Genomic DNA, 27,989 nt, shown 5'->3' with positions numbered 1-27,989 from the left:
CTCTCCTACCAAAGTAAAGTTCTTGATATAGAATAAATTTCTTAAAGAAAAATACAATGTATTTTTATAATTAACTAACAACATGTAATTTATTTTTCCTTACTCTCTCATACAAATTTCCTTACTATTTCTCATACAAATTTTTTAAATGATTTCCCAGCACCTCCCACGTAAATCAGGCTGTGTATTCTGTCCTTTTGGTAGTTAGATGATCCATCCTCCTTGTTGTCTGTGGGAAACAACAATTTTCCTTTTTTGATTACAGATGGAAAGTGAAGCTTAATGCTTCCCATACTGGTTATACTGGTTTCATCCTTGCAAAGTAGGGAAATAACCTAGTGGGTGGGTGGAGAATCACAAGTTTCAAGTTTTGTCCTGTATGGAGGGTGGAGGGGGTGGGAGTTGTGTACCATAGTTAAACTAGTGATGAAAGAAACTGAGGAGAAATTACAGGAAACTTTAATCAGATACTTAACATATTTAAGCTTCAATAAACATTAAAGTACTATTCTAGTATGTGCTCATGCATGTGAAGAAGGGATGAGAACATATAAGTTCAAATAGACTCTAAGGAAAAAATAAGTAGCAATAAGTAAAAACATTAAACGAAAGTAAGAAAGTACTGAAGTATATCTGACTGGAAGTATAAAAACAGGCAGAGATTAGCAAAAAGAAGCTAAATTTGGGGAAAAATAGGATTTTATAATAAATGTGGACTTGATAAGTTATCTGACACTTAAAGATGGCAGTGGCAGATGATTAAGACTTTGAACAGAAAGGAACCAAGCAATCTAGGGTATTACATTATGGTGGGAACAGAAATTGCTAAAACATATGCTCAATTCTTTAGGAAAACAGGATTTGCAGGAAGCAATTGGATGCCCAGAGTGAAGGTCTATGATAGGCCAGACATTTTACATGTATACTGTCTTCAGCGCAAGAACATGAATGGTGGTCATTGATGACTGATCAATAACAAGTAGTGATCATCATTATAATCATTTTTACCTTTGAAAAAACTGAGGCTCAGGACATTGGCTACTTTACCCAAAGTTGCACAGCTACCAAAAGTTGAAAGCTAAAACGAGTATTTGTCTTCAAATCTGTGCTTAAAACAAAACAGGGACGCCTGGGTGGCTCAGTTGGTTAAGTGTGTGCCTTCAGCTCTGGTCATGACCCCAGGATCCTGAGATTGAGCCCCACATCAGGCTCCCTGCTCAGCAAGCCAACGCTTCTCTCTCTCCCTCTGCTGCTCCCTCTGCTTGTGCTCTGTCAAAGAAATAAATAAAATCTTTAAAACAAAACAAAAGAGAAAAAAAAAAAACTTCAAACAAAAAACAACTACATCACATTGCTGCTCAAAAGAAATGAATTCAGAAGAGAGCTGAGGTGGAATGGGACTGAAGAAATGTGTGGCAGATTTGGCCTGGACCACCACTTCCACTGTTTGTGAAAGCATCATTGGTGGGGGATGTGAACAGATTGCAGGAGGGTAAGGTGGGAGTAGCAGAGGTGGTGAGTGCAGGCCACTACCTTAAGAATTCCGAGAATACAAAAGCATAGTAAATTATCAGTAACTATCTAATACTGACTTTTCTTGATGCATTTTTTATAATATCTAGAAAGACAGGTCAAGTAATGGTCCCAACAAGGCAAGGGTTCATTCTCTAAAATCCTAGGTTTAAAAGTCCTCATTTCTCAACTGTTGTTTTTTAAATCACTCCCTAGGCTGGATAATTCTCAACAGTTTTAAAAAAATCAATGAGTTGAAGTAGCGCTTAATTTCCCAGCACATAATCCATTGGAATCCTATTACATTTTCTTTAAAGTTGTTCTATTAACAATGACAACAGACAACAACATTGTTACTTCCACTCAAGATGCTAATGTATTTTTGAGAGGATCTTTTCTTTCTTATGATGTCTGGCAACAGAAATGGTCATACAGAAATTTTTAACAGCAAAAATATAAAGAAATAAAAGCATCATTTAATTTGGGTTTTGAGGGAAATTTTTTGTATTGATTCTGGGGAAGGGTTTCCTGCTGACATGTCCCAACTTAACTGAATTTTCAGTAATTTGCTATTAGTACTCACTATACTTGCTGCTGCTGCTGCTGCTAATGAATATTTTATACAGCAGGAGGAAGATGTTAGGTTTCAATTTGGATGACTGCCAAGTCGAAATCTCTCACCTTGATGTAGCTCAGCTCCAGCCCCACTTTTTCAGCTGCCTCGGGCTATTTCCATCTAAACGTCCCATTATAAATTCAACAAGTGAAAAAGTGAGTTTAGTATTTTCATCCTCAAATTCTTCCTTGCTGACTTCTTTATTTTTGCTACCAGGACCATTGATCTAGTTGTCCAGACTCAAACTTTCAACTATAATCAGGGGAGCTACTATTGATTGAGGCTTTCCCATCTGTTAAATGCTTAGCAAACATGTATTTTTTTTTTTTCTTTTAGCAAGCAAGGCTGCACCTCCAAGCCCCTCCTGGGCCTCCCTTAGAGTCAGCATTGGGCTCCAGCCTGCCACCGTCTGCCAATCTAAAACTCTGTGATACCAGCATTATCACTACTCTGCTTTAAGATGAGGAAGCTTCAGCCCAAGTGAGTTTTGTCTTTATTTAAGATCACTTAACTAACTAGTGACTAGGACAGCAGGACTTAGACCTGAGATTGCAAACATCCCCAGAGCCACTTTGTCCTGTTGCCTGAGTCACCTCCAACTCTTCCTTCCCCTCTGTCTGGTCATGAAGACTATCCCTAAAATGTTCCATACAACTGTCCTCTCCTTTCCATCACTCAGTTCAGCCTCTCATTACCTCTTCCTTCTCCTGGGGTCTTCCCATTCTTTATTGACAGATTCATTTTCTTAAAGAGTTATTTCACAATGAACTGAATGAAAAGCCTTCAATGATTATGCATGATCTGAATGTGGCTTTCTTGCCCAGACATTCAGTTTACCATCCATGGACCCTTCCAGTCTTAGTTCTAACTATTGATCTTCATGAACACTGTGTTTTATCCAGTCTAGACTTCTTCCTGTACTCCGAACTCCTCTGTCTGTTGAAATCCTACTTTGCAACTTCTTAGTCTAGGTAAATGCTACTTCCTTCATGAAGCCTTCTCTGATTCCCTTAAGCACATTAAGATATTCTGGACTTTTCTTATGAAAACATATTCTAGCCTGTACTGTGGTTACTTGTGTACTTATCATCCCTATAGGATCCCAGTTCCTCTAGAGTTAAATTGTGTGTTACTATTATCTCTGTTGTGGAGGTTAGGTAGCAGACCGCAATCGTTGCATGTGATTTTGCTTGAAAAGTTAAAATGTGTTCAATTTTATTGTTAGGTACTGTCAGGATATGTGGTCCACAGACTCAAGGTGTTTTGAGTCTAGTAGGGAAAACAAAATTGTCATTCACAAATTACCTAGAGAACAAACAGGAGACTGACTGATTAGAGATTAAAGCAAAGAGGTAACAGGAAGGAAGAACTGGACGGAGAAGGATTTAGGGAAAAGGCAAGACCAGAGTTTAATGCTGAAAAGTGAAGAAAGTCACTAAAAGTGGAAGGGGGTGTTTGTGTAGGGAAAAGCATGACTGAGGGCTCCGTGATGAGGGCTGGCATGGCAGGTCTGGCAACAAGGAGGTCACTTTAGGAACACCTATTGGGAAGGCAAAATACTAGGTAAGTTCAGGGTGTCTCAAAGTAAAACAATTCCCTCATATTTACTGAGTCATTTCTTTTTTTAAAAAAATTTTATTTTTAAAACTGAGTTATAATTGATATAACATCCTGTAAGTTTAAGGTATACAAAAAAAAAAAAAAATAAGGTATACAATGTGTCGACCTGCTACATTTGTATTTTATGTTTTGATTGCTTCCATGGTGTTAGCTAATGCATCCATCAAAATTTCCTATCATAAGGCTTTTTGTGATAACCAGCATCCTTCCAAGTTAGCTGCAATTAGTGAGACTTTACTGTATGGTCTTATGCTGCTCTTTAATTGCTGTAATTCATCATTGACTGTCTGAATTACAGTACATGGCAATATGCTGTTTAACTGCTTCCTTTTTTTGCTTTTTAACTACCATCATTTTTTAAGGTTTTGATTCCTAACACAGCCTAGGACAGATGGTAAGAAATTATCTCATGGATGAGACTTTAAGACCAAAAAAATAAAGCCATTTTTATAATGGACTCTCCACGTACTAAGGAATTTTCTCCATTCTGATTTACTTGTGCAAAATTGCAATACGATTTCCCTTGCTATTGCTCCAAGAGGGGTGATGTTTGCAAATGTGTAATGAAAATATGCAGCTCATTTACTTACTGTACTTATGATCTAATCCAGATTCAGAACTGGCCTACGGAGATTGACAAATACTGGTTGCGATGAATTATTACACAGACACATTCCCACGAAAGCACTAATAGAAAACATAATGAAAATTCACTAATTCATGTTGAAAAGCTACCTTAAGGGCCACGACAAACAGAAGGCAAGGGATTTTAAAAGTATACATTTTTCAATTTTTTTTAGTATAAGTTTTGGGGAAAATAAGACATCAATACATTTTAAAAACTATAGAGCATTGACTGCTTTCTCATTTGCAAAATTCTTTTTGATATGAATTACACATAATTTTTTTCCTTAGGGCTATAGCATTGCTAATTTTCTCCACATGTGTACAATTTGTCTTTGACCTTTAACAAATGTCCTCTGGGCAGTTCACTTACCAGCCAGAAACAACACCTCAGCATCATTTTATATGCACACAAAGGGTTGAAAGCTCCGTAAAAATAAATGATCCATGGTACAAGCTACATTAACCAGCAGAATAATAAGCAATTTCAGCCCTGTAAATTTCAGTGCCATCCATTCAAAACTGCACTGGGTCACTTTAGCATTCAATTCATAGGAACAGAATAATAAATACACGTTTTATTTGTTAAGATGCCAGCTTTATATTTTGTGTAAAAGTTTGTTAGCCAAGGAAAGCCTATTTAAAGGCACATCAGGCAGTGTATATTTAAAAGCAGTGTCTCTCTCCAATACATGATTTTAAGCGTTACAGATACATTTACTATTAAACATCATGTATATTTAATACGGCAATGTCTACTGCAGTGCCTTAAAAGCCTTTGTTCACTTTATAGTTTCCATTACTGGAGAGCCAACATTCAGTTCTCCCACAATTTTGTAAAGTGCAGGCAACCCACAAGAGCTGCTAGTTTTAGCTAGCAGCCCTGTGGGACTACAATAATTGTTATGAAATCATTAATTCTACCTCAGCAGTTTCAACTGTCAGGTACATGTAACAATAATTGCAGTTAATGAATGCTGCTCAATTTATTAAGTACAAAATGAAAACCAGTATTCTTTTATATGCAGCACTGAGACACATTAACATTTATCATTTGTGTATACCGTGTTGAATATTCTTCTGTCCTTTATTGGCCAGGGTACATAGTCACTTTTTCTTAAACTTTTCTTCATTAAAAAAAAAACCACACACAGAGGAAATTTTCACTCTCTATATAAAGAGTAATTAAAATAATTAGTACCAATAGTAATATTAAATTAGAAATCATGTATATGAAAAACAATCCAGCAGAACCAATACTTAGTTCTTCCTTTGGATAAACAAGAGTCTTTCTTGTGCCACCTTTCCCTCCCTCAGTTCTTTGAAGAGCATTAAAAAGTTCAAAAATTCCAGTTGTTTGAAATATTAATGTTGTTTTCTTCTCTCTCTCTCTCTCTCTCTTTTAAAGATTTGTTTATTCATGATAGACAGAGAGAGAGAGAGGCAGAGACACAGGCAGAGGGAGAAGCAGGCTCCATGCTGGAAGCCCGACACGGGACTTGATCCTGGGAATCCAGGATCACGCCCTGGGCCAAAGGCAGGCGCCAAACCACTAAACCACCCAGGGATCCCCCGTTGTTTCCTTCTCAAACTTTTGGGCAGTAAAGCTTTTGTGTACATAGATACAGCTTATTTCTTGATTTAAGAAAGTAAGAACTCACTCAAAGTAAACTGCATAGACACTTGCAAGAGCAAAGAGAGAAGAATTTCTGAAAACATAAGATGAAAAGGTATCACTTTTAGGATCCCAGAGGCATCTGCTTCCAATAAGAATGCTCTGACTATTCAGTTGTCCAATGTGAACAATCACAATTAGCTTATACCGTGGAATCATCAGGTCCTTCACCTGGGTTTTAATAACCTAGAAATGAAAAGAAAAACAACAAAAAGGTCCTCACTTAGCCACACTGAAACTTAGGAGTCTATCTTTGTCATTAATATGGTGGATTTAAGAAAATCACATGATGTGTTGTAGATATTTTCAGTAATTATAGAAACTTAACTATGATTTCCTTTAAGCACTGTTCTCATGAGATAGGATATTTAAGGAGAAAATTATAGCACCAGCAATAAATCTACATTTCCTAAGACACATGGAAAAACTATAATCCAGAGAACAGGACTTAAAGGATTTATCACATTCTTTGAAAATCTATGTTAAGATGGCTTCCCTTCAAAGAATGTTGGCATGAGAATTATGCCACGTTGTTTATGTCTAATTAAGGGATCACACGTCTGGTCTCCTGTAATATGACTAATCATGAATGTTTATTAAAGAATTTGTTATAGAGAATTAAGTAAAGAAAAGCTAATGGAGTGCCAGCACTTTAGTTGATAAAAATAGAAATGTATTTAAAGGCCACAATATCTATATTTGATGCACTCCAAGAAATTACCTTGAAGAAGAGAAAATGATCATTAAAATATATCTTTGACAGTAAGTTTTTTATTTTTATTTATTTATTTATTTTATAAATATCTTTTTTTAAATTTTTTTTATTTATGATAGTCACAGAGAGAGAGAGAGAGAGGCAGAGACACAGGCAGAGGGAGAAGCAGGCTCCATGCACTGGAAGCCCGATGTGGGATTCGATCCTGGGCCTCCAGGATCGCTCCCTGGGCCAAAGGCAGGTGCCAAACCACTGTGCCACCCAGGGATCCCCGACAGCAAGTTTTTTTAATAAATGGAACAGTTATAAACATTTTTTAAACAAAATGCCTGCAAAATGATACACATAATGGTTGTTTTAGACAAAGGCTTTTTATACACACACACATACACAGAATATGACCTAATAAATATTTTCATAAAATATAAATTAACATTTTTTCTACTACTGAAAATTAATTGCCTTCATCAAAAAAGTAGGGGGTTGTCCTTTTAGCAATATTCTAGTTTTAGTGAACTCTTCAGTCAAATCACACATATACCTCAGAAATCGTTTTAGTCATCTGTCTGCAGAGCTCTGGTTCATATTGTTCTTCTTGTAGATAGTTAGTTAAGATATCTTTCAGGATATGATTGACAATGACCACAGGAAAATGTTTGGTAGGACCTGAAAATACAGATGAAATTTCTAAGTAATTTCAAATGACATCCACCCACCCATAGGCTAATCAAAGGAGAACTGAATCATGGAGAGACATTTAATCTTCTGGGTGGTCCTATTTAAGGGAAAAAAATAGTCCTAATTAGGCTTCCAGTTAGGTTTTCTGGCAGAGGACCAGAAGACAACATGCTCATCCATTTACTAGGCTACCTAAAGAGTGTATTCAGTACCATTGAGGTTTGATATTGAAAGTATTAATGACTTACTGTAAAATGGTAACATTTTTCTAACTGACTCCCAGCTCTTTATCTCCCCCTTCAATCTATGTATATCACACTACAACTGGAAGGGTCCCTCTAAAACCCAGATCTGGCCATGATATTTCCCTTAGCAAAGTCTAAGGTTCAGTACCTCTAGCCCTTTCACCGCCTGCCATAGCTCTCTATGTAGATGCTGCTCCATCTACATAGAGAGTTGTCTTTTAAGGGATGTTTGTGTCCATCTGAGAAATACCCACTCATGTTTCACAGCCAGCTCTAATGTCTTCTTCTCCAGGAAGCCTTTCTCCTCTCTTCAGGTTAAAAAAAAAAATCATTCCTTTCTTTTTGGTACTCCCAGTACCCTGGGTCCCCATTGTTCCCAATCTCCCAGATCATAGCGAAAACATTTCTGCTTTTCTTCCTAGTGAAATGGTAAGCTAGGTCATATTTTATCTACCTCAGAGTCTAATATACAATGCTAAAAGCATAGGAAATATTTAATGTATGATTTTTAAATTTCAAATAGAAGTAAACATTTTAGAGGTAATGATCATAGTACATATAACAACTACTTTTACTGAGCTTTTTCTACATGTCATGTACTGTGATCATTATATATTTATTACCTTACAGAATCTTCCAATAAATCTTTGGGGTGAATTTTACTATTCTTTCCATTTTATACATGGGAAAGCAGAGGTTTAAATACATTCAGTGACTTGTTCAGAATCACACAGTGGCAGAGTGGGATGTACTTCTTGTTTTATCTGACTTGAGAGCTTATATCCTTAACCACATTTAGTGTTCAGGACATAAAGTTTCAGATGGATCTTCTTTATCCAACATCCCAGGAATCTTCCCTGTACTTCCAGGGAATATTAACCTCATCATCATTCTGTCATTATACAGCATGTACATGTGCCCAGAGCCTGGGATATAGCGACTCAATCATTTGCTGAGTTGATACGGATAAAGGAATGAGATCAAGAATTACATCCGATTCTATTTTAACAGTCATCAGTATCTTTTAAGTGTTTATTTTTAATCACTGTATCAGAGTCTAAAGAAATACATGGCACACTAAAAGCAGGACAATTCCAGGAGGATTTAATAAAGAGACTCCTTAGGAAGTTCTGAGCAGGATGTAGGACCAAAGGATGGTGCAGTATCCCTTGGCTAGTGGATTGAGGGTGTTACCTCCCACTCCAGGCTTGATGGACCTGAAAAGGGAACTCTTACTAGATCCAGAAGAAGCACGTGGAAAGGGCTCCCTTGAAAGAAGCTACACCCTGTAGGTGAGTTAGGTCAGCCTCCTGGGGCTCAATATATAGTATTTGTATTCTGATGATTATATAAGAATTGTTCAATTAAATCAGCCTGGGGAATGAATCTGGATAGGTAAGGGAGAGACACCTGATCTGATCGGTATTTTGATTAACCCCAATATTTAGTTAGCAAGAAATCTACATTCTATAGGACAGACAAGCAGTTATAAAAACGGTAGGCTTGTAGGTTTATAACTCCAGCTTGGTCCTGACGGCTCCTCTTTCATGGGGTCAATGTATGTACCTACAAGCCTCTGTGGCTCTTTTACATTTTCATTTGCATAAGGCTAAATTTGAGGGTGATTTCCCCTTTCTATTCAAGAAATTTAAAGATGATACAATTGACTTGAACTAAATTAAGTACATTACATATGTTCTAACTATATCTTTCTGGTTTTCACTCCTTCCTGCCAAGCAAGCATATTGCATATACCTTGGCCTACATCACTCACATGGAACTTAATTTGGCCACATAGCTTGTATGCATTGTTCCCTTCAGCAAATAGTGAATTCCCTCAATATTTATCTGTTTAGTACTCCTCTCTGTCATTTGGGAACAGCAACTTGCCTCCTAGGAAGATGAGTTTTCCATCTCTAACCAGATGGTTCTTTAGGATCTACCATCACCTCCTTGAGCCCAAGTCCAGGTTATTGTAGATTGGCCCAGGAGTGGCACTTGCCCACAAGCCAGACCACTTAGAATCCTTTCTCAGAATTTTGATTTTAAACCGAAACTAGGAATAAAAAGCCAACCTCTTTATGGTGATAAAAGTTATGACATGTGATGCTGAGGAACTGCAGAAGGCCATGATTCTCACCATGGAGAGGAAGCCAGGCCACAATGAGAGAAGGAGGCCCACACCCAGTTTAGTGCTGGAAACACAGAATCTTGGTTGCACTTGAGTCTCTGTTTCCAGTAGCCCCTACTGTTTAGCTGTACCAATGTCCTTTCTGCACTTGACTGTGTGTATGTGTATGTTTTTTAAAATTTCATTTACCAGATCCTATTTTGAAGATATTTTGAAATATCATCATGGACTCTTTTTTTTTTTTTCCATTTGTTTTGTGACTTCTCCCCTGTGCAGCCAGAATCATCCCTTGCCTTGCTCATGCTGGGATGCTGAGATGCAAAGACAGAGAAAAAAATGAATGTTCAGCTTTTGACTTCCCAAATGAGATCCGTAATCTACTATCAAAGTCAACTAATGGGAATGGCAGAACTTTTTTCTATTTCTTTTTTTTTTCTTTTTGAGTGGATTTTTTTTCTTTAGGAGGAAAAGATATTTTTAGAAATCAAAAAGCCAAGATCTGAAGAAAGGTTGGGATAAAAAAAGAAAGGAGAGGAAAAGAAAAATAGGAAAAAGGAAAGAAAAAAAAGACTTGTCACAAAAATAGATTTAAGGTACAATAAATAAATATTTGGTTATTGAATTTGTGTGTCAGCTTCCTCAAATTGGGGTAATAATAAGAATTATCGCATATTGTTTTTGTTAGGATTAAATGAGGCAAAATATTCAAAATGTTTAGAATAGTGCTGCCATGCACAACTCCCCCACCCCTCAAGACACACACTCATTAGGTATTTATTATTATTAGTGTTGTTGTTATGGTTGGCCGCCTCATTTTGAGGGAGGAGATGGGCATTGTTCTTGCTGAGAAGGTAGCAAGGTTGGGTGAGGGTATAAGTAGGAAGGCAATGAGACCTCCGCAGTCAGGAAGGACCTCAGGGGGTGGAGTGAGGTCAGGGTGGAGAGCTTGACAGTTTCTGTCCATGAGAGCATCTGATGACAGTGCCTAATCATCCTATGGAAGCTGAGCTCAAATGATGTCTCTCTCTCTTTCTTCTCTCCAATTTCCGGTTCTACTTTTGTTATGTTGTCTACATTCTCAGGCAGGCTGTCTCACTGTGGCAGCAAAAATAGCCACCAATATAGGTCTTATCTGACTTCCTGCTTACTGTCAGTGTTTTTAAAGAATCAGATACTTCTTTAACCATTGCTCCAGAAAAAGTCCTGTGGAGAACTCATTCCGTAATTCATAGGAAATTATACTGGATGTCACAAAAGGCCTTTTTATCTTAGTGATTTAAAGTGAAATCTTAGATTCAGTCACATTGAGAAACTAACATAATGAACGAGGAAGTAATTTAAATGCATTCCTTCATTTAGTTCTCACAAAATCCCTATGATGTATGGACTATTATCCATTCTTACAGATAAAGAAACTGAGAGTCAAGGGTGCTGATACCTTGCTCAAACATTATTTACTTAGGAATTGGCAAGACTAGTATTCAAATTCAGACATCCTGGATCTTACATCTTGTATTTTTCTCTATACTCATGTTTTAATAATTAATTAATGAGAAAATATAAATGGTGTTTTATTATAAGAAATATACTTTGATTTTCCCATTCCCTGTTCTTTTTTATTAATTATACTTATGTTTCATCTCATTCTGGCTATAATTACCCAGATACAGGGAGGACAAACATACTAAACATTTAAAATGCTTTTATATGATGCAAATATTATTGCATAGAATTGGAAAAAATAAAGACAATAATGCTGATTGACAGGTTCCCCCCACAGTCTTTTGGGAAGTATTGCATTGTGTAGATATGAGAAAATCTTTACCAAAGGTCTACAGAGTACCTTTCAGATGCAAAATAATCTCAGAAACAAGTAGAAGTGGAAATACATTTTTGTTTGAGTATTAAAAGATGGCTAGTTGAATGCTTAGGAAATGGATTGTCAAGCATAAAAGACTTTAATCATAAAGGAATAATTCACATGACTTTTTGTAAGAAAATATGGGAAATACTTTATACTAAGCTATTTCTAACATTGCTTTTCTAACTTGGTTCAACACTCAGTACTTCTTAAATTGATAAGATGATTTAGTTTATTTAAGGAAATAAGTTATGAAAGTACATGCTTATGAAGAAGAAACACAGGACTTCATATTTCAACTCCTTTATCTTATCAAAATCTGTTTCAAACCCTTTCAGCATGCAGAGCCCAATGTCATAGGTATTGAATGGTTAAAATCTTTTAGTTCTAAGTGGAGGAAAACCTGACCCAAACCTACCTTGTCTAATGAAAAGTCTAAGAGCAGATAGGTGTATTTAGGACTCCAATAATTACATTAGGATTTGGTTCTCTCTTGGTCTCAAGCTTCATATATTGGAGCAAGATGGCAAAGGGTGCTATACCACTACTTCTTTCAGGTTTCAGAGACTAATAAGCTTCTTCAACAGCTCAAACAACATTTTCTAAGTTGAATCTCAAACGTTTTGATTAGCTTGATGTATCAAACAGTCATATGCTATCCCAGAATTGATCACTGTTATATCTCTGAAACTAGTGTCAGCTTTAGCAGGATACTAATGGATCAAAAGTGGTAATGATGGCAGTAGCAGGCTTCCCCAAAGGAAACTGAGTAAGGTTACCAGAAGGAGTAGAAGATTACACTGGAGGGCAGGAATATTAGTTGTCTACCCCAGCCACTGTGAAAATACCAGTAGACTGACTAATTATGGAGCCTCAAAATCCATGTAGTCTTGGGAATTACTGTAGAAAACTGGCTACAAGGCCTAATGGGATGCACTGATGGTTGTAATTTTCTTGAATTTTACTGGCTACAGATGGAACCACTCTGGCCCATAGAGTCCTTCCTTTGGTCATTGGTAAGTCTCTGTGGGATTTCTATATAGCAATAATTATATATAGTGGGCAGATAATAGTGGGCAGGTACACATTTAGAGAAAACAAGTCATTCTATGAGAAAACATGAATGGGAAAAGGTATTCACTGTGGACTCCATCTGGGAGCATAGGGGCAGGTGCAAAGATCTTTGTTTTCAAAGACCCAAAGCCTCAGCGGAAAGGGATAAACACTCTGTCAACAAGGGACCAGAAATCATTTGCTTTTGCTTTGAAGGCTTTTTCTCCACCTATCAACAACATTAGTTGGGTTTGCGGTATAAAACTTAAATGCATATCTCTTCATTTAATTGAACATAGATAAAATTACTCTACAGGATGACCCAGAAATATCCAGAAATAAACTTCTTAGTTCAGTAATACACAATACACATCAGTGCTGCCAATGAATTGCTTGATATTTAGGAAATGCTGATAAAGAAAAGTAAGCAATTTGATCCCATCTTGCAGAGGAAGAAATTAAAACCACATCAAAACACTTAATTAAGATCTATTATATTGTGCTAATATTGAAGATAATGCCATGTTATCAGATATTATTTTAAGTTAATAATGAGATCAGAAGTTTAAAATAAGGGGCTATCTGGGTGGCTCAGTTGGTTGAGTGGCCAACTATTGATTTTGCTCAGGTCATGATCTTGGGGTCATGAGACTGAGCCCCATGGTGAGCTTCATGTGCTCAGTTCGGAGTCTGCTTGAGATCCTCTCTCCCACTTCCTCTGCCCCTCCCCCACACTCTAAATAAATAAATAAAACCTTTAAAAAAGTTTAAAATAGAAATGAGTGATAAAATAACACACCCAACTGATAGGTGTTTTCCATCTGAACTGTAAGGCAAGAGGCATCATCCCACTGGCTAGGTTCATCCATATAAGAGACAGTACTGGTGAAGCTAAAAGGAAGGAAGAAAACAAATTTCAATAGTTATAATAAAAATAACAAAACACATTGCTGCTTTCAGCAAAAATGTTACAAAGGCAAAGTTTCTCTAATATTTCAAGCAACTCTCAGGTAAATAGGCCGGTGTCCTAAGTCTAAAACATTTTAGAGATGCAACCATCAGGATACCTGGGTGGCTCAGCAGTTGAGTGTCTGCCTTCGGCTCTAGGCGTGATCTCAGGGTCTGGGATTGAGTCTAGTATTGGACTCCTTGCCTGCTTCTCCCTCTGCCTCTGTCTCTGCCTCTTTCTCTTTCTCTCTCTATCTCTCATGAATAAATAGATAAAAATCTTAAAAAAAAAAAAAAGAGAGAACAATGGAACCATCAGGGCCTAGAGAAATTACATGGAGTAGGTCTCAATATAGTGGTTGAAGCCCAGGAAGTCCAAGGCATCTGATGACTCAGAAAGTGTCCATGGGCTGGTCTGTCTTTGTGGTAACAGAATACATGCTTCAAAGGCCATTGCCAATGGCATGTCTACCACAATGCAAAGGTTCTCTCCTCAAAACCAACAAAAGGGACTAGGGAATATAGGAGGAAGCTTAAAAAAAAAAAAATATATATATATGGCATATTATGCTTTATAAAAGTTCACTCTTATACATACCACACAAAATCCCCTTAACAGAAAAAAGGAAAACAAGAAACTCACCTACATGGTGAGAGAAACCACAATTCACCCAATTATCATAAGTCACTAGTATCCATCACCCTTTTCAATACTAAGAAAGGGTTTTGGCTTGGTTACCAAGGCAATATAAGCTTATCCAGGTGCTGAACCAGAGACCCAAACAAGGAGGAACCCCCAGTGTACCTCCAGCACCATTTAATTCAGCTTAGTTCAGAGGAAATTCAACTGTCACTAATGAGTCTCAGCTCTAACCCCACCTGTGAAAATGGAAGTTAAGACAGATGTCATTTCAAAGGAGATACTACAATAGTGTGTGTGTTTGTGTGTGCATGTGTGGTGATGTGTGTTTCTGAGTGACCACTTTTCTAAGCAGGCTATGTTTTTGCCTTCATTAAATGACAGATATGTTCTTAATCTTTGGCAATTTTTTTTCTCTGCAAGGAGATTAAAATACTTAGTTTTCAGCTGTTTGGGATTAGTAAACTTTTTGCAAATGATATTTTAAGAAAATCACAGATAATCTGTTTTAAAAATCCTTAATACAATTTGTATAATAAATTAAGGTTTACCCACCCATCCCAAGAAATTGATGCAAGTAATTATGGCTGCATTTTCACGATAGATTTCTGGATTAGTGATTTAGTTTGCATTCTTGTAACACCTGCTTTTCTCAGTTTTCTGCTGCCCTTTGAAGTAGCAACCAACCTGTTGGGCTACATTGGCTGCAGGTGTTGTGGGCAGTACCCACAGAAGATGATTGCTTCTGCTCAGAAAACCCCATGTTGCAAAAGCCCCCTGATTTGAAGATAAACCAATCTTTCCTGATTTTATATGTGCTACTTTTCACTTTGCAAAAACGCTTTTCATCAAATATCTCATTTTACCTTCACAAGACTCTCTTAAGTACACAAGTTATTATTCTACCCATTTCAGAGATAAAAAGGAACGAAGCAAAGGGCTTAATGCCGTACGTGTAGGAAAGGCACACTTGGATTTCAAATATCCTATTTACTTTCCAGTAACAAAGTCTCATATACGGTCATTTCTGACAGAACAAAAACAGGGATGATGACTATTTGAAATAATTAATGACTGCATTTGAAACTCAGAGCAAGTGTTAATAAAAACCCAATTTCTTTCTTACTGAACACCATATTAAAAACTCAGAGAAGTAGTATTGGTACGAAACTCAACATAGCATAAGTTGGAGGTCTCAGACAAAAAAGCAAATGAAGCTTTTTTTACAAATAGTCCTCACTATTGCTTTGTTCCATGTTACTGAGAAATTGATCATCAGTGCAGTACCGTTTATCAGTATGAAACTGGAAAGTGTCATAAGGGCAGTTTTAAAAACCCACTGGCTAAAGATAGGTCTGCAAACAGAAGGTGCTGCAAACTAATTTCTAAGGGCAGCCTGGGTGGCTCAGCGGTTTAGCCCCACCTTCAGCCCAGGGCCTGATCCTGGAGACCCAGGATCGAGTCCCACGTCGGGCTCCCTACATGAAGCCTGCTTCTTCCCTCTGCCTGTGTCTCTGCCTCTCTCTCTCTCTATCATGAATGAATAAATAAGATCTTTAAAAAAATAAAAACTTAACTGAAGGCAATTTCATTCAGTGCCTTTTCTTTTCCACAGTAATCGTGTAAACAGTACATGTTCATTGTAAAAAGTTTGAAACATAAAAAAGTATAAAGACTAAAGTAGGGCAGCCCTGGTGGCGCAGCGGTTTAGCGCCGCCTGCAGCCTGGGGCCTGATCCTGGAGACCTAGGATGGAGTCCCGTGTCGGGCTCTTGCATGGAGTCTGCTTCTCCCTCCTCCACTGTCTCTGCCTCTCTCTCTCTCTCTTTGTCTATCATAAATAAATAAATAAATCTTAAAAAAAAAAAGACTAAAGTAAAACTACACAAAAAAATTACTAACCCCAGTGGTTACCTAACCACTGGTAACATTACAAAAATCTAAAAATCTTTTTAGACAGGATTTTGCACATGGGAGCGTAAGATAGATTGTGGCTCTTTTTTTTCTTTACTCAAAAAAGTATCATGGATGACTTCCTATGTTGATAAATAGTAATCTATTACTACTTTAAATATTTAACATTAATATTTTAAATATCAAGATTAAATTAAATATTAACATTTAATATTTTAAATATCAAGACAGTATTTAATATATTAACATATTATGTTTTATTTACAGACTTGTTCTCCTGGTCATTCTAGGCTGTTTCCAAAATGCTACTGTTGTGGAGAAAGCTGTAATAAACATCATGGCAGGAACTGCCTGCCATTCTCTCCATCTTCCTTGGTAACAGAACTCTAAATTTGTGGGGATATTTCTCTCTACACTAAAGACAAATTCTTGGATTTCTTTGGTGCTATTGTGGCCATGTGGCTTGTAAGCCGATGAGACGTTAAGTGGAAATTTTGGTTGAGATACTGAGAGAGTTTCCTCAAAAGAATGAATTCAATCAAGAGGATCCTGTTTATATCCTTGAGGACTGGAATGTGGATATGATGGCAAAGGTTCAGCAGCTATCTTGGGTTTTGAGATGACCTTATACATTACACATCAGGAAGAGAGAAGAAGGCTAGGTCTCTGAATTGCTTCCCTCCAAACTTCTTCTACATAAGAGAAAAATACATTTCTATTTTGTTTAAGTCACTACTTAAAAAATATTATTATAAGAAGCATTATATAATACTGATACAAATTCTAACTGATACAGAGTTTGCTACTTGGAAGTGGGATGTTGCAAGTACTGGAGAACAAAATGTGGAGTTAGTTTTGGGGAGAAGATAGGGCTTTGGAGAGTGATATTTCAGATATTTTGCTGTAACCTGGCATCCTTTCTCATGCAGAAGGAAAATATTCGGTTTGTCTATTGCCTTCTGTACCATGTATCTACTAAAACTATAACTTTGTGAAAAATTACAGAAAATTTTTACTTGTTAGTTTAAAAAAGATTCTGTTTATGGTATTTTTTTGAAACTAAGATCTATTTGCTCCCATATTAAATGAGAAAGTTTGGAAAAAGGAAGAGAGAAAAGACTGGGCTGAACAGAAAAAATAAAATATTTTTTCCTTGAAAAAAAGATGGAAGGAAGAGATAAGATATTAAAAATGCTTGCAATCTGGGTAGCTAACATTAAACCAGAATATGGGTTTGTAAATTTTTAGAAATAGGAGAAATTCTATATTTGAAAATGGGGAATGACCAACGGCAGTTCAGAATACTTTTGGAAAATAAGTAGGACATATTTCTTTTTTTTAATTTTTTTTTATTTTTTTTATTTACGATAGGCACACAGTGAGAGAGAGAGAGGCAGAGACACAGGCAGAGGGAGAAGCAGGCTCCATGCACCGGGAGCCTGACGTGGGATTCGATCCCGGGTCTCCAGGATCGTGCCCTGGGCCAAAGGCAGGCGCCAAACCGCTGCGCCACCCAGGGATCCCAGGACATATTTTCTATTGATAAATAACTTTACTCAAGCCCTTTGAAACGTTTTTGGATAAAAAAAGCAATTTTATAATTTTAGTTATCAGTGCTGTATACACAGCAGAAAACATTTATTTGGTATATGTCACAACATTACAAGTGGCTACGTTTCAGTAGAATTATGACCAGATTTTCCAGTTTATAATAATCCTTCTAGAGAGATACACAATCTCATCACAAAGGGAATGCTGTAGTTGATCTTATTTCTTATTTCTTGATTTTATTGATCTTATTTCTTAAAGGTGAAAAATGCTCTTTGTATTTTGTCTGTCTATGTGTTTCATCAGTTATCGGAAGCTAGAAAGGAAAAAGATTCAATTAGCAAAATGTATCCAAGAGAGTTGTCAAGTTTTAGGAAGGAACGGAGATGAAAAGTGAACACAGGAAAGCTGAAGGTCTGGCAGAAATTATTGGTGAAAACAAGGAACAAATCAACCAATGCTATCCTGGGAGAAGAGTAACTATTTGTCACCCAATGCAAGTTTCAGTAATACTTGCAATCATGTGTCCTGCTGCGGAGGACACACATGGCATTAACCTGGATGCAGAAATAGCTGAAAGACAGTGGTCCACAAAAACAAAAGGAACCCTTCTATATTGTACCTGATTGACATTGGAAGCATCCATGCCAACCCAACAGTCTGTGCTCTGATCATGCAGGAAAGAGGAAAAAGAAAATTAGTGATGGAGTTGGAATACGTTTACTCTTTCATGATATTCAATCTCCTGAAAACCTCTTACAAAGGTACTTGCTGGTCATCCCTTTAATTACACAGAATAAACAAAGGATTGTCTTTTTTATGACTCTTAGAGACAGTCGTAATTTCAATTAAGTCTCACCAGCCTCAATAACATGTAGTTATTATTGAGAATTTATTTTCAGTCATTTTCACAGACATTATTACTGAGATGTTTTGAAGCTGCAGTAAGAAATAATATTTGAATGCATAACTGCCTTTGAACCATTAATTTAGTAGATTAAGAAAGTCAAAATATCATCTCTTTCTTTTATTTATAACCATGAAATACCTGGAACTACCATATTTTGAATGGTATCATTTAAGCAGGTTTCACTCCTAAATCTACTAAAGTTATATGCTGCCTCCCAGTGGAGATATTTCAGGGCACACAGTGTAAAAAGATGGTATAGAACAGGGTGTATAGGTTTGGACTTTTGTTCTTTTGTTTTTCCCTCATTCTTTCAACAAATAATTATTGCTCACAATGGGCAAGCTGGTGATATGAAGAAAAATTAGATTCATTTGCTCAAGAAACAAGGTATTGAAAACAACATGAAATACGCATAAAGGCTCACTTATTTGAGAACTTTCTGCCTCAAAACATCCAAAGGATATTTTTATGAATGTTATGTTTAAGAGCAAAACCATACTAACTTTTCCCCTGTCAGCAGAAGGTGGCAGTTGCCTAGTAAGGTAATTTAGTTTTGTGGCCATCTAGTTTATAGTATTTTTTCTGGATTTTTATGTAGCTTTGAGATATTTTATTCACATCATTGGCCCCATTGCACCAGTAAGAGAAAGGTTATAATAGAAAGAAAGGTCAAGATACATCCTCATAAATGAAAGAGGAGAGAAAAATGACATGGCATGTGTTCTTCTAGGATATATTTTTCAAGAGCATGAATGATTCTGAAGGACAAAGGATAAATCCCACAACCTGTAAAAAATCTAGTTCTGATGTGATTGAAGATAAGCCATGGAAGGTGACTGATAAAATAGAATAATTTTGAGTATGTGGATAGAAAATCAGAGCATCTGAAACCACTGAACTAATGTTCACTCAAGAGAAGGTGAGGTCAAAGCCAAAGGCAGCTGATGAAAATTCTGTTGCAGCTCCTGGATGAATGGAAAGATTCATATATGATGTTTCCATGTATTCGTGGGTCTATTTCTGAAGTTCCTATGTGTTCCATTGGTCTGTTTCTCTATTCATGCACCTATGTGTTCCTGCATTTATTATCATTTTTACTTACTACAACTTTGTGGTATATCTTAATACTTGATTGCATTCCCAAGACAGTTTTTACAAAGATGCCAATGAAGGACTATGTATGAAATGTTCCACATGGCATGTGAAAGCCAATCTCGATGTTCATCCCTAGGGGAATGGATACAAACATATGTGATGATATATATTAAGAACTACTATGCCACAGCAAGAAGCAAAGAGCTAATCCATAGTTACACAAGTTAAAAAAATAAAAACGCTGAACAGATATATGAAATTGAGAAAATAAAATGAGATTTATAGCACAACACCATTTGTGTAAGTCAAAATCCTTGGTAAGTACTTGTTCCGTATTCTTTTATTAGATGGTCAGTCAGGTGTGGCACAAAAGGACACAGAGGAGAAAAAATAAAATAAAATAAAATAAAATAAAAAATAAAAAAAGAATTTAAAAAAAGGACACAGAGGAGGAGCCCAGGAAAACAGCTGACTGTACTCACAGATCCCAGAGATAAGATACATGCCATGCCATGCAAGGCTATGTGGAAAGACACCAGAGTGTTATGACACACAGGACAGCAGCCAAGAAGAGATAAGGCTAGAGCCTTTATTGGGGTTTCTGAGGAAAAGGCAAAACTGGGCACGGGAAGCCATTCAAGACTAGCTAGTCTGAGTAATTACAGTGGGCCTGGTACTTGGCTCTGGGCCAGTTAAGGCAGAGGAATATTGCATGCTACGTGTTGCGGGGCACGTAGAGGGAAGCTGGCTCTGAGTTGTATAGTTTGCATGTATATCTCAGGCATGTTTCCTGATGAGACATTGGCTAGCTTCAAGAATTAGCTAGACCTGGGAGGGGCATCTCTCCCCAGCCAGAAAGTATTTTTTAAATGTCAAAACAGCATAATACACAGAAAATTACAGTACTTAAATATGTGTATTCTTGTAGCATGTGTAGTGCTGTGTATATGAGAGTGGGTGCCTTTTGAGAGTTGGGAGTGAAGTGTGGAAGGGGAAGAAAAGGAACAATCAGGTGGACACCAGGGGCCTCACCCACATTGGGGATGACACTGTGCTATGAGATGAGGAAAATTTTTAACTCTGTTCCCTAGAGAAATAAGATAATAAATGAGATAACTGAAGATCATAAAAGTATCTTCTCTACTTAACCCACAGGATTTTTATGAGAATCATATGGGTATTGTATGTGAAACCGTCTCATAACCTATCAAATACAACATAATATGAGTTTTTACTGTGGTTTAATTTCAGACGATGGTAATTTCAGTTTTCTCAAGTTTCTCTCTCTTTGAAGGGGGGAAGCTGTATCTCATCTAGGTCTTTCAGGGGCTTTAATTTTATTTAGATCACAAAAGAACTTATCAAAATTAGGAAACAGATCAGGAAACATCATTTTTAAACTGCACATAAGCAGCTCACGGTAGTATAGGTTGAAATCATTGGATAAATTCATCACACTGAAAATTACTTGTTCACTACCTATCCCACCAGATTACAAACTCCCCAAGACCAGGGATTATTTCTTTGCGGTTCACCCCCCAGCATAATGCCTGGAATATACTCATTGGTCAATAAATATTTATCTCAAATGAAGTCATGAATTCAGGATTTTCCTTTTTGCAGAAAAAAAATTACCAGGTGGCTTTCAGTTTACTTGAAAAATGACCTTCTACAGAGTAAAACTCTATAGTTAGTTACCTTTACATGCCTAACATGTGACACAATAATTGGCACAGAGTAGTTCAGTAAACCTTGAATAAATGAGTAAGTGAAAGAATATAGTATGGCCTAACGAGTGTGTTAGATACCACCAGTGTGGTTTAAGTAGAGAGCTGTGGGATCCGTACTCTAAGTTCTTGTTATACAACATTGCTGTAATTTTGGTTTGAGACAAAAGAGAGACTCTTTATTCTCCAACCTTAGGCTTGACCTACTAGTTGAATTACTGTTATTTTCTACTTACAGAGAAAATAAACCTGGCTCGCATGTCACATTATCCTGGGAAAGTAACTTAACCTCAGGCTTCTGTTTCCATTTTAAGAACATGAGAGAAGCACATCTGTTCAAATACTGTTTGAAGGCTGCCAAAGGCTGAGCTTCCAAAAGAAAGATGTCACTGTCAATACCTGCTCTTACTCACAGATGGGAAACAAAAGGTTCAGGTGAATGAATAGAAGAGCTTCATTAACATAGGTTACACATAGATAGCCAATTTTCAAAGAATGAGAATACTTGTCTATACACAAAAGCCCATTTTGCCACTTGCTAATTCTGTGGCTTTGGAACATCAACCTTTCTAGGCTTCTGTTTCTTCATTTGTAAAATGGGGACGACAATAGCATCTATTTTAGAGAGCAGGATCAGCCAACATTTCTGTAAAATGCTAGATAGCAAATATTTTGGCTTAGTGGGTCCTATGGTTTCTATTGCAACCGTTCTACTCTATAGTGAAGCAGCCAGAGACAATACACACATGAATAGGTGTGGCTGTGTTCCAATAAAAGTTAATTGATGGATACTTAGATTTGCATTTTTATTAATACTCACATGACAAAAATATTATTAAATTTTTTTCAACCATGTAAAAACCATACTTAGCTAGGGGACCATACAAAAATAGGGGTAGTTTGGACCTGGCCCTTGATCCATAGTTTGTCACCCACTACTACAGAGCTTCTGTGAGACTTAAATAAGGTCATGGTGAGGGCTCAATAAATATGAGCTACTTTCAGCCTTATTTCTATCAATTATTTAAGTGAAAAAGCAAATAAAATTCAAACTTGTAGACTAAGTATGATGACAACTAGAAAGGTATGAAAAGAAATATGCTGACATGCTAACAGTTATTATCCTGGGAGAGTAAGATCCAGCTTAAGACATTTCATCTTTTAAAAATAAAACATAAAAATTATATTACAATGAAAACATAATTTAAATAAAAAAGATCCAGCCTTAAAAACAGTTAATAGTAATTATACCGAGTATAAATGCAATCTTCCATTCATAATTCAGAAGTCATTTTAGATATCCATTATGCCCAGGGATCAATCTTAAGAATTAGCTACTACTGTAAAGCAATGTAGACATAGAAACCAAGACTGGAGGGCTAAATCTATGCCAATGAGAAGTGCTCATCTCATCGATGAGAAGCCCCAGAAGTGACTTTCCAAGTATGTCTATCTACTCTTCTTTGCCTTCCTTATCAGTGTGTTTACTGCTGTAAAGGCAAATAAGTTCACAATCTAACAAGAAAAGACAGACAAGAAAACAGCCTAGTATAGTAGCATGTAGAAGAGAAGAGCAGCAGGAACAGAAAAGAACATCTAACCTAGCCCAGAAGTGGAAGTGGTTGTAGTTGAGTAGTTTAGAGAGAGCTTCCTAGAAAGGTGGAGCTGGACCTAATCCTGGAGGAGGAGAAGGAGGAGAAGGAAGCCAAAGTGTAAGAAGAACATTCCAGACAAGGGTACCCCATGGGAAAGCAACATGGCAGCTTGGCTGGAAACAAGACAAAGCACTGAGGATTATAAATCTGCAAACTGAGTATGGCCAGAGACTAGGATGGAAGTAGGCTAATGGAGAACACAGCGCTGGAGAAGTAGGCAGATATCCCTGGGCCCTATATGCTTTACTCATGATTTAGGACCATCCTAGTCACTAAATTATTCCTTGACCTCTAAGCCTCAGTTATTTCATGGTAAAATGGTGAGGATGAGGTCTTCCTAGTAGGATTAATGCTGGGGATATTAAATGACAGAATGTATTTGGTCCTCAGTAAATTTCAGGATAGGTTTTATACAATTGAAACTGATCTACTAAAAAAAAGAAAAAGAAAAAAAAAAGAAACTGATCTACTAAAAAAATATTTTAAATACTTTTCAAGAGAAAGGTATATGCTTTCCCATAAAACTCTGAAATTTCAAAACAATGCCACTGACTGATAACCACTGAGCTTTCAGAATTATTCTGCTAGCTCATTTCATGAAGCAGAACCATTTGCACAGTCCAGTCCCAGACAGTGCTGAAGACCTTGAAAATAAGTAGGAGCTAGCTTGAGGAGAGAGCCTCCCAAATGGCCTCTGTACTGAAGGGTACTTGGAAGCTGGTCGTTTGCTTTCTAAGAAAAAAAAAAAAAATTCAGGTAGAGGATCCATTCTGAATGTTTTGATAGTCCGAATTTCTAACTGTGAAATACATCAATGAAATTATCACTTAAATGTATCTGTTAGTGAAAAATCTATCCTCATGTGTTGGTAATACAATTTCTGTATTTTTGTTACTTTTAATTTGTATTTATTATATTTCATCAATTAAAAAAGAAAGCTAATTATTCAAATTTAGCTGTGGTGTTCTGATTCTATATGACTTTCTCATATGCTTTAGAAGGGATGATGTAAAATGAAAATGAGGCAAATAAGAATGACAGTTTAGTCTTCAGATGAGAGCAGGTTTTTTTTTTTATAACCACAGGAACATGATTTATGTCAGACTATTGTTATAAATATTTTCTTGGAAAAAGTTGAATTTAAGCTAACAATTATTATTGAATAATTTTTAAAGGAACTTTATCTTTTTTTTTTTTTTTTTGAACTTTACCTTTAAATATTGGAAATAGTAGCCAAAATGGCTTAGGGTCAGAAGTAAAAGTTGCAGAGGTTAATTTTTCTCCCAGTTTTACTTCTGACATTAGCTGGGATTGCTACTCCTTTACATTTTCTATCTGTAAAAGAGAGAGATTGTATTTGTAATCCACAAATGATCAGATTATGAAACAAAATCTATGTATTTATATGATCCTGAGGAGAAGCATTTATATGATACTAAGGAGACACAAAAGAAGTAGGTAGTCTACACTGCACATGGCATTTCTTTGGGGTAGATGATTTTTGGGGGATGCTATTTGAAATAGTAAAAAATGTTGCTGGAATCAATATACCACTTAGATTTTCTCACTCTCCTTTTTTTTTTTTTTCATTTTTAAAATATAGCCCCAAAAGATGACTTAAAATATTCCACTTGCCCATTTTCTCCCTTTTTATATTCCAAAGGAACACTATGCACTGGTTCATTCAATAGCTGAATTTAGGTTATTAGATATTCAGTTACTCACTTTTTGGTATAACCATGAAGTTCCTTCTGCCGGAATTCACGACCACTCAGAGAAGACACACTCCTCCTTTTCCTTACTGAATGAGCCATCCTGTCTTTAGCAATGTCTGACATCATCCTAACCTATGGAAAACTTTTGTAAAACAGCAGACAAAAGATCTGAAAGCATTTTAGTTAACGTTAACACCAAGACTCATTCTAGATTAAAAAAACATAATTCTTCTATCATTTTTGAATGGGAAAGTGCAGTTTCCTTAATAGTGATTTTTAGTGTATGTTGTCATTCTGGACAGTATAATTGGAAACATGAAAGCTGATAACTTTTGTCTGTGCAATAGTATATTAGTATAGTATAATTCACATAATCAGATATTAAGCTGCAGCAAAAATGGTTAATAGCAGAAGAGGTTTAGTCACTGAAAAAAGCCTTGTGTAGAAGAAAGATGTTACTTCACACCCAAAAGCAGTATTTTCTATTGCCCTTCCCTCCAAATTAATCTTGATAAAAGCTTGCTAATTAATATTTGTTGTTGATGCTTTATTTTAAAAATTAAAATCGTCTTCCCCAAAGGGTAGTTTTTTCAAGCAACAGTGATTTTCTTTGTAGAAAGCACACAAAATTTAACCTGTAACAACGTATTTTATTAGAAAGACCACTTCCTTCCAGCCAACGTTTGTCAAAAGGGTGGTAGTAGGAACGGACGTCCCAGAATTTAGGCTGTAGGTCTACTGCCCTATTGCCTATATACAAATTTAGACGTTCATTTAAATTATTTTATAATCTGTAAATCTGAGAGCCCTAACAAGGAAACACTGTGCTAGACAGTAAAACAGAACTAAGACAGAGTCCCTGCCTTCAAGGAGCGGGAGTGGAGTCGGCAGGGCAGACAAGGACACGATCTAAAGTGTGGGGATCCCTGGGTGGCTCAGCAGTTTAGCGCCCCCTTCAGCCCAGGGCCTGATCCTGGAGACCAGGGATCGAGTGCCACGTCCGGCTTCCTGCATGGAGCCTGCTTCTCCCTCTGCCCGTGTCTCTCCCTCTCTCTCCCTCTCTCTGTGTATCTCATGAATAAATAAATTAAAAATCTTAAAAACAAAAACAAAAACAAAACCTCTGTGTGATAAGTGTCAGGTAGAGAAGAGCAAAGGGCACATGGAGGGCACATGGAATGGCAGAGGTACCGTGTGTTGGAAGGGAGGCACTGAGGGTGTGTGTGTGATTCTGTGCCTGTGTGTGATTGTGGCTCTGTGTGAGAGTGACCGGAATGTCACATTCCTGTGTGTGTGTGTGTGTGTGTGTGTGTGTCTGTGGGTGAATGCCTGGGTAGGCACAAGTGTGTCCCCATGAGTGTGTGGGGCTGCATGTTTGAGCGTCTGTGTACATGGATGTGTGTGCCTGGGGAAACTGTGTGGGCACCTGTGTGTATATGAATGATTATCTGTGCACCTAAATGGGTGTGTGCCTGTGTGTGTGTGTGTGTGTGTGTCTGTGCATGAGCCTTTGTGTGCCATGGGTCTGTGTACTGAATGTATGTGTGCACTTCGGTGTGTGTGCTTGGAGTATATTAGAGTCTATGAATGTGAGTGTCTGTCTGTGTATCTGTGTATGCGTGTGTGTATGTATAACGAGTGTGAGTGTCTATGTGAGTGTGTCTGTGTGTAGCAGGCACACTGTGCCTGATTAAGTGGGTCATCCAGGTTCTGATCCAAAGTAACCTAGGTAGACCTCAGTCTGCTCCCTGGTTTCCACAGGCCAGAGCTGGAACCTAGGGGTCCCGGGGTGTGGCCGCCAGGGCAGTCGGGCCTCAGGGACACTGCTGCTCCCCAGCACACCGGCTGGCCAGCTCTGCACAGGCCCTCACCCTAAAGCTCAGACACGCAGGAAGTCGGTGGTGGGGTGATGCGGGTGGTGTGCGGGGAGGGGGTGTGGGGGCTTGGGGGTGTGCGGTGGGGCGGGGCTGGCTGGGGGTGCAGTGAGCGGGCCGGGTACCAAAGGCCAGGATTCACTTGCAGTTCCCAAATCTGGGGCCACTGTTTCTTATTTGTTGAGGGGGGGGTGGAGCAGGGTTGGGAGAGGTCGAGGCCCAGTAGACGCGCTATTCCTTACCCCAGGGCCGTCCCCCCTCGAACCCGCTGTGTCTCCCAGCCCGCGGCGCCGCGGAGAGCGCGCACTTACCTGCAGCGGCGCGGGGCGGGCGGCGGGGCCTGGGGGGTCCTCGGGGCCTCGGGGTCTCGGGGTCTCGGGGGTCTCGGCGCGCGGCTCTGCCGCTGCAGGAGCCCGCGGCGCTGGCGAGGCCCCCTCCCGCGCCTCCTCCGCCCGCCGCCGCCGCGCCCTCCGCGGGGACCGTGCGCCCGGTCTCCAGGGCGACCTCCCCGAGCGCTGGCCCCCGCCCTCCGCCCCCGCGGGCCTCCGAGCTGCCCGAGGGTCCTGAGGGTCTCGCTGTCCCTGCCCGGAGGCCGCCGTCCCGAGCCCGCTGGTGCCTGGGGGCGGGGGGGCGGGGGGAGGGCTGGTTTATCCTGCGGCCAGGAGGTCATCGAGGACTCAGGGTGCAGCAGCCTGAACCCTCGTCCAGTTTTTCCCCTAAGTGCCGGGGGGTGGGGGGGGGAGGAGTCAGTTGTGGGGAAGTAGTGGGGTCTCCTGGGACAGGAAATCCGAGGCGCAAAGAGAAAGGAGAACTCCCTTTCCCTTTCCCAGACCTCGGACACCACTTCCCACCACCCTGTTTCAAGGTCCAGAGGCTTGATCACAGGGATCCTTTATTGAGAGCTTACATCTACCCGCTACTGGCAGTTTGCTTTTGATTAGGTTGGTGTTTCTCCCTTTACAGATACAGAAGAACACTGAGATTCTGAATCCTTAAATAATAGGATAGGGGCACTGAGCCGCGTACAGGCTTATCTCCTGAGCTGCCAAGGAGGCTCCTTCACTTTTCCTAAATAGGTTTCTTCCCAGCCTCTTCAAGTTTAAGAAGCTTTGAAATAGAGACTGTTTGGCCTTGAGGACCTATCTGGCCTCTCTAAAAGGCCCTTCCCTCCTTAATAATTAACCTCAAGACCCCTCCCCCAACCCAAAGCAAACGAATCCAAACCTTTGAAAGG

General features: G+C 38.3%; 1 protein-coding gene across 3 annotated transcripts; it reads right to left on the bottom strand.

Moving 5' to 3' along the window:
• Nucleotides 1-94: 94 nt before the first annotated feature.
• Nucleotides 95-27,211, bottom strand: DYNLT5 (dynein light chain Tctex-type family member 5). 3 transcript variants are annotated; one of them, XM_072820736.1, is made up of 7 exons: nucleotides 27,067-27,211; nucleotides 24,892-25,023; nucleotides 13,530-13,621; nucleotides 7,304-7,428; nucleotides 6,034-6,233; nucleotides 4,339-4,435; nucleotides 95-1,269 (listed from the first exon to the last, which is right to left on the bottom strand). In XM_072820736.1, exons 2-6 carry the CDS (start codon nucleotides 25,005-25,007, stop codon nucleotides 4,351-4,353), a joined length of 618 nt encoding a protein of 205 aa, XP_072676837.1. In that variant the 5' UTR covers nucleotides 25,008-25,023; nucleotides 27,067-27,211; the 3' UTR covers nucleotides 95-1,269; nucleotides 4,339-4,350. The 3 variants fall into 3 exon arrangements, with proteins under 3 accessions (XP_072676837.1, XP_072676835.1, XP_072676838.1); XM_072820734.1 differs by lacking the exon at nucleotides 95-1,269 and adding an exon at nucleotides 1,299-3,668; XM_072820737.1 differs by lacking the exon at nucleotides 95-1,269 and having other exon boundaries at nucleotides 3,787-6,233; nucleotides 27,067-27,208.
• Between the last annotated feature and the right edge of the window lie 778 nt (nucleotides 27,212-27,989).

This window comes from Canis lupus, chromosome 3, assembly GCF_048164855.1.
Source record: "Canis lupus baileyi chromosome 3, mCanLup2.hap1, whole genome shotgun sequence".
Taxonomy (NCBI): Eukaryota; Metazoa; Chordata; class Mammalia; order Carnivora; family Canidae; genus Canis; species Canis lupus.
This window is presented reverse-complemented; position numbering and strand designations above follow the sequence as displayed.